This window comes from Monodelphis domestica, chromosome 2 (genome assembly GCF_027887165.1).
Source record: "Monodelphis domestica isolate mMonDom1 chromosome 2, mMonDom1.pri, whole genome shotgun sequence".
Lineage (NCBI taxonomy): Eukaryota > Metazoa > Chordata > Mammalia > Didelphimorphia > Didelphidae > Monodelphis > Monodelphis domestica.
In genome coordinates, this window is record NC_077228.1 from 56,557,340 (window position 1) to 56,569,332 (window position 11,993).

Genomic DNA, 11,993 nt, shown 5'->3' on the forward strand with positions numbered 1-11,993 from the left:
GAGGCCACTAAACCATTCATTAGGATCCTTGTGGATGGCGTATTGATTTAGTTTTAAAATGTAACATTATCAACATTTTATCACTTTTTGCAGGTCACTGAATTTTCCTGATTGCATTTTAATCTGATTTTTCAGCCCTCCTTGGAAGTGTTGTGGGCCTATGAGGCTGGGAGAGTTGACAACTCTGCTCCATAGCCTCAATTTCTGTACTCCATGATTTGTTTTAAGGGTCCACCCAGATATCACCTCCTTCACAAAGACATTCCTAGTCTTCCCATCTCACCCAGTCCCCCAGGCAGCTAAGGATCTCTGCCTCCTCAGATTTCTCACATCACACTACCTGAATGTTCATCAACCCTTTCTGGGACTGTTATTTCTGCACCCCTTATTCCTGCCAATAGATGGTCTGTTTCCTATCTTGCATATAGGGATAGGTATTAGACTGGCACTTTTCTTGACATAGGAAACTCAAAGATGACAAATCAGTCACTTGACTGCAACTCACAGTCAGAGAGAGAGAGAGAGCTGCCTAGAGCCCTGAGAAATTAAATGATGGGTTCAAGGATACCCAGCCAAAGAGGGTCAGAAGAACAACTTGAACTTTGACCTTCCTGACTCCAACATTAGGTCTGTACTACACTATGTTGCATATTTGTTATTGGGTCATTTAAGAACTCTGCAACTCCTTGTGACCCCATTTGGGGTATACTTGGCAGAGATTTACCATTTTCTTCTTCTAGTCATTTTACAGATAAGGAAACTGAGGTCAACGGGGGTAAGTGACTTGCCCAGGGTCACAGTTAATGTCTGAAGCCCGATTTGAACTCAGGAAAATGAGAAAATTAGTCCTCTGAGCACTCTATCCAATGTGCTGCCTAGCTGTCAATAGTGAGGACTTAATAAACTATGACTGAATTGAACTGATCCACAGAGAGAACCATAGATTATATTTACAGTACAACACATCTTGCACACAGCATGTGATTAACAATTGATTGTTTAATTGAAAGGACTCGAACATGTGAAACATTTAGTCAATCAACCAGATGACTCAGGCTCATGATAGCAAACATCCTGCTCTCTGTGTGCATGGAATTATGGCTGAATTTTTCAGTTTTCATCTGATGCTTGATTCTGTCTGATAAAAATTCAGATTGTTCCCTCTGAAACAAAGAACAGAAGCTGGGAATCGCAGAAGGCACAGACCTATTTGTAAAGAAAGAAGCATTTCTATATTGGTTCACACACTCCCTCCTCTGGCCCTCCAGCAGCTATTCCATCCTGAAATAGTAGGCAGGCATTTAAATGAGAGTTTGCAAAGCTGTTTTTTTGGGTTATGTTTTTGTTTTTGTTTTTTGGCCCAGTAAAATTTATAGGCACATATTCTGCTGGCAGGCTGATTACAGGTGTGGCTGATCCATCTTTCCTAGATGAGTTCTAGATGCTGTCAAGCTAATCATCGCCTTACCAAATCACCTTCCCCCCACGCACCCCTTTGCAGTATGCCAGGTGTTGGTTCAACTTCTGCAAATATCCACTGAGAAACAAGCACATCCTGCTGATTCTCATTTGGAAATGGGTGATGATTGACTCCTGTTTTATCTCTGAGGGTAGCTGAGCACAGGTGATAGGAATTACTCACAAACTAAGCCCACATGCTCCAGAGAACACCTCTGCTTCCTTAAGGTGGCTCTCCATTCTGCAGCCCACAGAAATATACATCAACAGAAAGTGAATGTCAGAACTCCTGGGGGCTTCCGGGACTCATTTTACAGCTGAGATCAGCAGATGATTATTAATTGACTTCAGGCTGTGATAGAGGTTGTGACATTTCAGGTATCACATAGCTAGTAGAGTCAAGCCTAGAATCAATTCCCCTTTCCCAGCTCTTTCCATCTCTAAATTCCCACCTTTTGAAACATCTTAAAGCTCTGATTGTTCTTTTCTGAAAGCTCACACATCTCTAAATAGGTATTTGGTTGGGCATTGGGGTAAAGTTTTCCTCTGGTGTGTGCTTTCATTCATTCATTCATTCATTCATTCTTTCTTTCTTTAAAATTCTTCTCTTTCCTTTATCCCCGGGTTTATCCATTTGGCATTGTTTATGCGTCAGCCAGTCTCTTTCTCATTCTCTTCCAAAGGTTGTTGGAGGGAGAGGAGAGGCGAGGGGGAGTCAGTGCCGCAGTGCTGCCTTCTGATTGGCTGGACGCGCTGGACTGGACTATAAAAGAAACTCGGGCAGGTTCAGAAGGAAGAACTCTCAGAGGATTCCCACAGCATTCTGTCTGAGACAAAAAGGCTCAAGCAAGAAGCGAAAGCCGCTCCTGCAGTGTTTCTCGTCCGTCTGCACTTTGAAGGCAAATAAGAAAGGCAAGATGTGCAAAGGACTTGCTGCCCTGCCGGCCACTTGCTTGAGGAGGTAAGGTTGTTTCCATGCATTTGTTATGACAGATGTCCTCTATTGGTCTTAGACTTCTTGAACAGAGTATCCCAAAAGTCTGGGTGCAGTTTGGAGCTCAAAACTGAAGATTTTTGGCATTTCCTGTATTTGCAGTCAGTCAGTGCAACACCAACTTTCTAGACTTTTTTTCAAATATTAACTAGAAACAGTGACTTAAGGATTCTCCCCCCCCCCCTTTTCTTCTGATCCCTATTTACTGTATAACTGCTGTTTTAGTCAGAAGTCAGGGGTGGGGTCGGGGGACAGTGAGATTTCTGTTATGAATGTATTGAAATCTGTATCCTTGTCTGATGTTTAGTTGTAAGTCATGGTACTCATAAAAGTGATGTATGGATTTTCTGATTGATGCTGGCTAACAATGACTTTATAGACTTTGTCTATAAAACTGTCTAGTTTTTCTTTAATGAGATCTCGCTCTATTGCTATAAAAAAGTATACTGGGGTGTAGTATAAAGCATGCTCTAACTTGTGTATGACCTTGAACAAATCAGCTCCCACCCCTCTGTGCCTCAGTTTATTCATATGTAAAAAATGAAGATTTGGAGTTTGAAGATCTCTGGGATCTCCTTCAGTCTTACTATTTCCAATTCATAGATTTTGTCATTCTGTATTTGTGGATCTCTATTATATTGTAGCATCTTTCTGGATCACTGAAACCCCTAACCAAAAGGGGCATTAAAAACCACTATTCACCAAAAGCCTGGTGATTCAGTGTCTTATGCTCCTTGTAAGATATTCTTGGAGGAAATGCCATAGGGCTACAGAGATACCTTTGGAAATCACAGAGTTTAAGATTGACATAACAGCCAATAATCTAGCAAATGTAGTGAGCCCACCCTATCCTCCTCTAAAGTAGCATAGCACACAGGATTCTTGTTAGCTGTCATCTCTTTCTTCAAACAAATCAGTGAACACAAAGTATTCGATCAAATTTGTAAAAGTTTTGAAATGCTCTGCTACTGTTCATCTGTCAATGAAACTGCACTTCAAGGCATTTTTGCTTGTTTTGCTGGTGTGTTAGAAATTCATGGTTAACTTTTATGATGTCATAATTCCTAACCTTTCATAACTGGTGTGATGCTCTGCACAGAGCTGTTGTGTGCTGAGGCATTAGGCTGTATTTTCACATAAACAAAACATGTCTTCAAATCTAGCTTCTTCTCTCCATCCTCAGCTTTTGAAAGGTTTCATATGAGTGGTGGCTGATGGGAGGTTTTACACTGCAGGTGTTTTCTAAAGGAATCTACAGAAGGTTACATCCTAAAGATGGTTCCATGCTATTTAACCTTTAAGGCAGTTGAGCTACTGACATGTATACAGTTCTTAAAAAAAAGAAAGGACCAGAAAAACACCTTCAGCCCCTAAGACATTTTGCATAAAAATGAATGGCTACTATTAAAATAATATCTCTCATTTTATGCTTGTTGTTTTAAAGTAGAACCAAATTCCAAGGTATGTTTGGGTTTTTTTTAAAGCAAATTCAGAACAAGGTCATCCACCAGAGGGAATAACTTTGATTCCTACTGGTAACAGATTCCAGTTTACCATAGCCTTCTGATTCTTAGCAGGAAATTTGCCATCAATTCCAGGGACAGACTTCTCTTCTCCCCTTGTCTTTCCAAGGACAGTTAGAAAGATACCACTGATCTTAGAAAGGGGGCAGTTTCACCTGGGTCTGATTTGAGTCCTGAATAAGAACAGTTATAATAAGAACTTCTTCCCTTCCTCCAGTCTAGAGCATGCCACTTAGCATTCTAGGCTTCAGCTAAACCTCTGCAAAGTAATCAAATACATAAGTGTGGAGGGGTAGGTTTACTTTCCCAACAGCTTTGGACTTCAGATTAAAAGATAGATCTGAACTCTGCTCCCTAGATGAGATAAGCATCATTGAACAGGAGATCATCACTCCTCTCAATTTTCAGTTGAGAAAATGTGAGGTCCAGAGAAACTAAGACACTTGACAAAGATCACACAGCTTCTAAGCAACATAATGAGGACTTGTACCTGTAAAGATCTCTTCCTTCCTTCCCAGCACACTTTCTACTTCTGTCGCATCTAACTCTAAAATGCCATGCTTCTCTTGATTCAAGAATTACTCAATTGCTTGCTAGGAAAATGATCTTGCATATAAATGGACTGTTAGCCCAGAGTAATCAACAAGTAGCTAGTGAGCCTAATTGGAAGTTGATAAAAAAAATCCTCCTTGTGGAGTTAAGTATAACCTAGCTACACATGAACCATAGATAATAAGCTAAAAATGCTGCTTTAATTAAAGCAGGCTGTCAGTGTTAATGACTACCCCAGCTGCTTCCTCCCAAGTCCTCAGCCCACTTCTTCTCTCCCTTTTTTAATCTCAAATGTGTTTGTGATTGCCTCTATGATGTATTTATTAACAATAAATGGGAAGGGAGGGGAAGAGAGGGGGAACAAGTGCACAGGCGACCTAGATCCTCTGCCAGATATGTGTGACTAGAAAGATGACTTTTAAGTTTAATGGTCTCTTCTCTCCCTACCCTCTTCCCCCAACTCCCCCCATGCACCATACATTTTCACTTGGAGTCCAACAATTACCCCCACACCAGGTATCAGAAACTCATAGAGAAGGCTGAGCTGTGCACACCTTATTGAGGATGCAGAAAGCATCCAGCACTTGCTCTCCCTCCCTTTTTCCCTCCCTCCCTAATAGCTGCATTGCCTTTTCCTACTTGTCAGCATTGCGGTGTAGTGTCTGAGTTTGTAAGCAGCCAGGAGACAGACTGGTTTCAAGACACTCAGTGGGTGGCAGCACTATGAAGGGACCTAATTCTGCAGCTAATTTGCCATGCGTGCAGCCATTACTTGCTTTCCTATTTAAAAAATATTAAAAATACATATGTAGTAATTATCCAGCTCATATTCCTATATTTGGTAGGTTTCTTCTTCCAGGGAATGCAAATAAACTTTACAGTTTACATTCACTTGGTCTTTATGGTAGCCTCAATACTCTAAGTAGGGGTCTGGGGCTGAGAGTCCTGGGGTGCATATGAAAACCCCTAAGAGAAGTGGCTCTGGCCTCAAGGTTATCCTGGAAGTCAAAGACAAAAAGAGACATTGAAATCCAGTCATCTGGATTGCTCCCTCTATGTTTCATTCATGTACTTAACTTGCCTTTCCGAACTTTACCACTGAATGAAATGTCAGTACTGGGTTTAAGCTTCCCAACTCTTTTGTTGTTATCAGAGCATCTTTAGGGAAATTAGAGACATTATTAGCGGTTGATCTTCATTTCTGTTAATTTTCCCTTTTACAGTGCAAAGGACATGAAGCATCGCCTAGGATTCTTGCTCCAAAAAAATGATTCCTGTGATCAAAATTCTTCCCATAGCAAGAAGGAGAAAGCATCTTCTTCTCCGAGGTGAGAGAATAGTTCCTCCCAATGCCACATGTAAATTCCATGATGGGCATCTCATTTCTGAAATTTAGAAGGGATTTCAGAGGTCAACAAGTCCAACTCTCTCATTTTACAGATGGGGAAACTGAACCTAGAGAGGTTATGACTTGCCTAAATTCACATTAGTAGTGAGTGGCAGAGCTAGAGATTGAAACCAGAATTCTGAAAATAAAATAATCCCTCTTTTCTACTATGCCATGATGGGTACCTAGGAGTCAGAAAAACTAGTTTTGAGTCTTTTTGCTCTCTCTGAGTCAAATAATTTTGAATTAGTCAATAATCTTCTCTGACACTCATTTTCCCCATCTATAAAATGAAGATGAATACTTCTAAGACATACTTTACAGTAGGCATCCTAGGATCAAATGAAAAGGTATACATGAAGGGGTTCTAGAACAAACAGCAAGGAAGTTTTAATGATATAAGCTACTATTCTTTATATACAGCAAGTGATTGAAAACATGCTAGTATCTTCAGAGATTCTTCCATCTATTAGTAAATATTTTGGTGGTTTAGAAGTTAAAAGACAGCCCTTGGGTTTGTATTAGCATCCTAGAGTTTTTGTTCATTTATTTTTTAATTTCAAGATTCAGCAAATGTTGGTTGTCTAAAGAGCAAAACTGGGCACTGGTATTATTTGCTTATGGGTATGGTGGCAAAGGAATTTTGTTGGGCGGTGTGGGATGGGAATGGGGAGGAAATACATCCCTGCTCTGCTTTTAACTAGATGAGGATGGAGCTTAGGTCTTATCCTTATGTCAAGTCATCATGTTCAATTGTTCTCTGCCCTTTTCTCTCTTTTGCAACTAGGGTGAGCCATGAAGAAGTCAAGAAGTGGGCTGAATCCTTGGAAAACCTGATTAGTCATGATTGTAAGTAGGCATGTTCTCCATTCCTTATAATGAGGGACCCAGTGCCATTCTCTTTTAACATCTAGATAATAAACAATTGCTCTTTAGTGGAAGCATTTGGGGGTGACTTGGATTTTCCCCAGCAAGGAAGCTATGTTTTGTATGTAAAGACATTACCTTTCAACTTGAACTAAGGAAGAATTAACAGAGTTGTCAGAAGAGGGATGCTCGTGCCTTTTCAGACAGGGAACTCTTCCTCATTGAAGGTATTCAGGCAAGGACTGAGTGATTACAGTGTAGGTATGTCACAGAGAAGACATTTATATACATCCATTTTTGGAAGGTCAAACTGAAAATCTTCTCAAGTCCCTTCCATTTCTGCTTCTTAGTTGGGCCCCTAGGGAACAGGGACATCCTCTCAGCACAAAAATGTTCACCATGTCTTTTAAGGAAATAGGAAATAGCAACCACTGGAGACAAGGATATTTTGGTGAAAAGGAATTCAGACTCTAACTTAGTAAGTCATGAGAAAATAATGTGCAAGTTCTTTTTCTCAAGATCTTATAGTTCTGACCTTGTGGTAGCACTTGCATCTAGATGGAAGGCCACACTTAGGAAATTGAGAGGAAAGATGAAGTAAATTCACACTCAAAAGCTCCTTATTTCCTTGCAGATGGAGCCCTGTGATAGGAGAACTTTTATGAGGTCTTTTATTTTTCTCCCACTAATAGAAACATTCAATCTTCCAAAGTTTAGATGTTGTTCCTTTAGCTAGATTATCACATGATGCTTGATGAATCAGGTTTTCTGTCCTGTTTCATGACTGTTTTGTACAGTTTCAAGAATTCTTTCTTAAAAAAAAAAAAGAAAGCTCTCAAAGACATACCTATTAAGGAACTGGCCAAAGATCCCACAACAACTAGCCCCAGTGAGTTTCTGGACCCTTTTCTCAATGCCCAAGAAAGGAAGAACATCTGATGCATTAGCACAAAAGCAAAGGTAGCTAACATAAACACTTCCATCTAATAGAAACCTTGGGGCAATTTTTCCCTCAGCTTTGTCTTAAACATACTACCTCAAAAGAGATGCCCAACATAACAAACAAGGGTATGTCTCCTGTTTTGTTACAGGTGGCCTTGCAGCTTTCAAAGCTTTTCTGAAGTCTGAATACAGTGAGGAGAACATCGATTTCTGGGTCAGCTGTGAGGAGTACAAGAAAATCAAATCACCCAGTAAACTCAGCCCCAAGGCTAAGAAGATCTACAATGAATTCATCTCAGTCCAGGCGACTAAAGAGGTAGGTATCTATGGTACAGTGGTCTTGGGGGAGGAGGGATTTAGAAGGAGAGCATTTAGAGGAAGGATGGGTATAGTTTCTCAGGGCTATAATGCCTGGCCCGAGTCTTCAGTTGCCAAACAGAGGTAGCAAAAGTATAGAGAATATGCAAATCCTGTTCCCTGCTTCCAAATTCTACTTTTTCTTTAATCATACTTATCTTGCCTAAATGTTTTGCATGCTCAAGACTGTATTTTTCTGTTTGGTGGTGATGGGGCATGTGTTTGCATTCCTATCTCAACTAGCTCTTTGGGATTATTCCAACAGGATGATATATCCTAACAGATTTCTTGACTCTTATCCTCAAGGTGAACCTGGATTCCTGTACACGGGAGGAGACAAGCCGGAACATGCTAGAGCCTACAATAACTTGCTTTGATGAAGCCCAGAAAAAAATCTTCAATCTCATGGAGAAGGATTCATATCGCCGTTTTCTCAAGTCCCGATTCTATCTTGACTTAGTCAACCAAGCTGGTACCAACTGCTGTGGATCAGAGAACCAGAAAGGAGCCAAGGCCCCCACTTTAGACTGTCCTTCTTTGGTCTCCCAGTGTGCCTAAGCCCCTAGGGGAGGGGAAGGGTCACACTTCCAAGACTCTCATCTGGAACCCACTAAGGCAAATTACTGATCTGTATTATTAAGCATCAGTGCTGTAAACAAGTGGTAGCCTAGTGTCCACATCATGTCCCCATGACAGAGCTTGCCATCTCAGCCACTGCAGGCATGTGCAATGGTTCCTCACCTGTAGATGTTTGATTTCAGTGTTTAAATGTACATTTGTCTTGGCATTCATCAGGGCAGAAACCTCATCCAGGTCCCCTTTTCCTAGGTTTCCTTCAAGGTTGCCATCTAATTCTGTAAAACTCATTGTCAGAGCCTTAAGAGCTTTCTGTCCAGCTCTTTGATCCAGGGCTGACTGCCCTACATCATGTGGTATCCATATGTGCATAATGTATACTGTTAATCAATGCTTTATGCTGTAGATTTTGTAAGAGGGTGACCTATATCATATATGCAGCCACAGCTCTAAGAAGAGAAAAAAAAGGACCCTAGGTGCTCAGAACTACAGTGTGTATGTGTGTGTGTGTGTGTATTTTTGTATGCGTATGTTTGGTACAGGTGATCATTGTGCTTTTATCCAGAATTTGTATGGAGAAAACCATACCTACCCTTTTCCTTTGTTAGGCAAGCCTAGAAAGAAATCTCTAAGAAATTGCATGCTGAATCTCTGAATTCCATAAAGAGAAAGCCTAAAATGACCTTATTGAACAGATGGAGCAGAAGGAAACTGAGTGGCTCTTAGGGCCAGACTTACTGAGCCCATGTTAATGCTTCACCACTCTCTTGCCCAGCCCACAAAGCCCCATGTTGTCATTTCTCTTAGTCACTAGAGTACAAGGGGCTTGTCCATCATTCTCCTGGTAGAGACCTTTATTAAGCACATAGGTATTTTGTGTGCCCTCCTTAAATGATGGCATTGGAGGCAGAGAGGGAGGAGTATTTGAACTAAGAGAAGAAAGCAAGCTTGGGTCCTTCTAGACCTCATCAACAATGGTGTTCTGTCCAATCGAAATTCTGTTCCTGTAAGATCCAAGTGACACAGCAGGATTTAAAATGTTCTTCTCCACTCCTATCTACTTTACTCTCATCATTTTGCTTCTTTCTAGCAATGATGCACACTTGAGGGAAAGGAATCATAGAGCTGGAAGGGTCTTGATCCCTCTCATCTAGGCCAGACCCCTCAGTTTATAAATGAGGAAAGTGAAGGCTGGCAGGAGGGAGTGATTTTCCCAAATCAAATAAGATCATGTATATGAAAATGGTTTGTGAATGTCATTTTATTTATTATTATTATTGTTGTTGTTAATATCACCCCTCATCAAATAAGGTCCCTCATCTAATTTTGGCATATAGTTGCAATAGGTTTGGTCTTATCTCTCAAGAAGAGGAAAGCTTCAGTTTTATAGAAGAAAAAGTGGTTTGGGGCATCCCCAAATCCCCAGAGTAAATTTTCTTTGGGTTTCAGACCCAGTGATTTCCTCACCCCACTTCCATTCTCATGTATAGCCTGCATACAAAGTCTGGCCCTGCACTGATAGGAATATGAGAGGATGTGGATCATGAGGAAAGAAGAAAATGCCCAAGATCTGGTTACTACTGTTTGGAGGGCAGGTTGAATACTTGAAGACTCCTCATTTGTATTATTTATGACTTTATTTTGTATAATTTTTATTAATGTTGTTATGTTTTCTAAATGCAAGGTGTTTTGTCAAAATACTTTGGAATAGTTGGGAACTAATTTTCTTCTCATTCTTCTGAAGCTGCCATTTTAAATTTGTAACCACATTTTTAGATATATGTATATACATATATAAATCTTTTCCAAATTTTCATATGCACAAGCACCTTTTTGGCTTTTGAGTCACTCCCTCAGGCTACAAGATAAAGGCAGGAGAATAAGTTTGTGATCTGCTTCTGTATGTGCCCACCTAACACCATTTTATATTAGAAAGGCAGGTTCTTTCTATTATGTCCTTCCTGTGGCAGTCACATTTCACACCTCTCTCCTGAAAGATGGCATTTGGACTGACCTCTGACCCTCATCTCCTCTGCTCTGCTGCCTCCCCCTCCCTGCTCCATGTTGAACTCCAGGACTAGAGTCCCAAACCTATAATTGAAATGTAGTTGTCTTGATGTGTATTCATGAGCTGGTACTTTGTGTGGGGCAGAGACTGAATGGTGCCCAGGAGTTCATTCCAGAATGAGAAGTAAATTATGTAAGATTTTTTGGAAGTGTGGCTTTCATTTGTATTTTCTCCTCAACTCCAAGCTCCATCTGCTCCTTCCAAAATGTGCATGATTCCCCTTGATACCTACTCTGTGTTGTATAGGAAAGACCATACAATTCAATGCTGATGCTTCCAGTGGAAAAGAAAACACAGATATTTTATTAAGGATGAATAAATGCTTCATACAAAATGCTTGCTTATAGATATATCAATGAACCATGATCGGTGATGGTGTTATAGAATGGAAATCCCAGAGGGATGCAAAGACTCGCCCACCCACCCTCTTCACCTTTACATCATATACCAATCCAATATTTGCAAAAGAGAGCAGAAAGCAAATCTCTCCCACCCTTCAGCTGCCATTGAGAAGTATGACTAAATACTCTACCAAATAGTTCATCTAAAGGTTTTCATATCTGCTCTTAATTTCCCAGAACATGAGTTCAAATTTCATATATCCACCCCAATCCCCTGGTAATGTTGAGAGGGATGAGGGCAATAACATGTGGAAGTACTGGAAGTACAATGTTTAGAACTCCCACAAAGTCATCTGAAATTACTCATTTCCCCTTGTTGATCTCTCAACAGTTGTACAATTTTCGGGTCTGCTTCCTCTCCTAAGTCAGGGTCCCTGAGCATAATCATGCCCTTCTTCCTCAAACTATGCTTTTTTATATCAGAGAATCAAAGAGTTGGAATTAGTGGGAGAAGGAAAACAACCAAATGATGAAAACATTTAGTGCTGGAAAAGATGAGAGAGAGGAAGCGGAAAGGAAGGGAGAGAAAGAAAGAGACAGAGGGACTGAGGAAGGGAATTAAAGGATCATCATGTTCCAAACATTATTCTAACTGCAGGAAATATAAATATAAAAATATAATGAATGTAATTTTAAAAAACAGTTCCAGCCTTCAGGGGGCTTATATTCTAATAAAAGAAGACAACACATAAAAGGAAGCAAAAATATTGGTACTGATTCTAGCTTGGAAAATAGGTGGAAAAGTAGTTCAGAGAGTCTGAGTAGAGCCAGATTAGAAACAGTCATGGCTGGCATGAGTTTTTTCCTCAAATAGAAGCTACAGAGAAGAAACTTACAAAATGGAAGTGGACCCACCATAAGGCTGGAG

At 40.4% G+C, this 11,993-nt stretch overlaps 1 protein-coding gene across 3 annotated transcripts; it reads left to right on the forward strand.

Annotated features, from left to right (window-relative positions):
- The first annotated feature begins 1,680 nt into the window (after nucleotides 1–1,680).
- Nucleotides 1,681–11,058, forward strand: RGS4 (regulator of G protein signaling 4). 3 transcript variants are annotated; one of them, XM_001363415.5, is made up of 6 exons: nucleotides 1,681–1,836; nucleotides 2,142–2,419; nucleotides 5,751–5,855; nucleotides 6,702–6,763; nucleotides 7,873–8,039; nucleotides 8,387–11,058. In XM_001363415.5, the coding sequence occupies exons 2-6, from the start codon at nucleotides 2,376–2,378 to the stop codon at nucleotides 8,636–8,638; spliced, it is 630 nt and encodes a 209-aa protein (XP_001363452.1). In that variant the 5' UTR covers nucleotides 1,681–1,836; nucleotides 2,142–2,375; the 3' UTR covers nucleotides 8,639–11,058. The 3 variants fall into 3 exon arrangements, with proteins under 3 accessions (XP_001363452.1, XP_056671446.1, XP_007480738.1); XM_056815468.1 differs by lacking the exon at nucleotides 1,681–1,836 and adding an exon at nucleotides 1,847–1,971; XM_007480676.3 differs by lacking the exons at nucleotides 1,681–1,836; nucleotides 7,873–8,039 and having other exon boundaries at nucleotides 2,125–2,419; nucleotides 8,387–8,457.
- Nucleotides 11,059–11,993: the final 935 nt, after the last annotated feature.

What these genes read in the sequence shown, in the direction of transcription:
- RGS4 (XM_001363415.5), top strand. Translation starts at nt 2,376, where the DNA reads ATGTGCAAAGGACTTGCTGCCCTGCCGGCCACTTGCTTGAGGAG. An exon ending in AAACCTGATTAGTCATGATT is followed by an intron (nt 6,764 to 7,872) that starts GTAAGTAGGCAT and finishes GTTTTGTTACAG; the next exon opens with GTGGCCTTGCAGCTTTCAAA. An exon ending in CAGTCCAGGCGACTAAAGAG is followed by an intron (nt 8,040 to 8,386) that starts GTAGGTATCTAT and finishes CTTATCCTCAAG; the next exon opens with GTGAACCTGGATTCCTGTAC.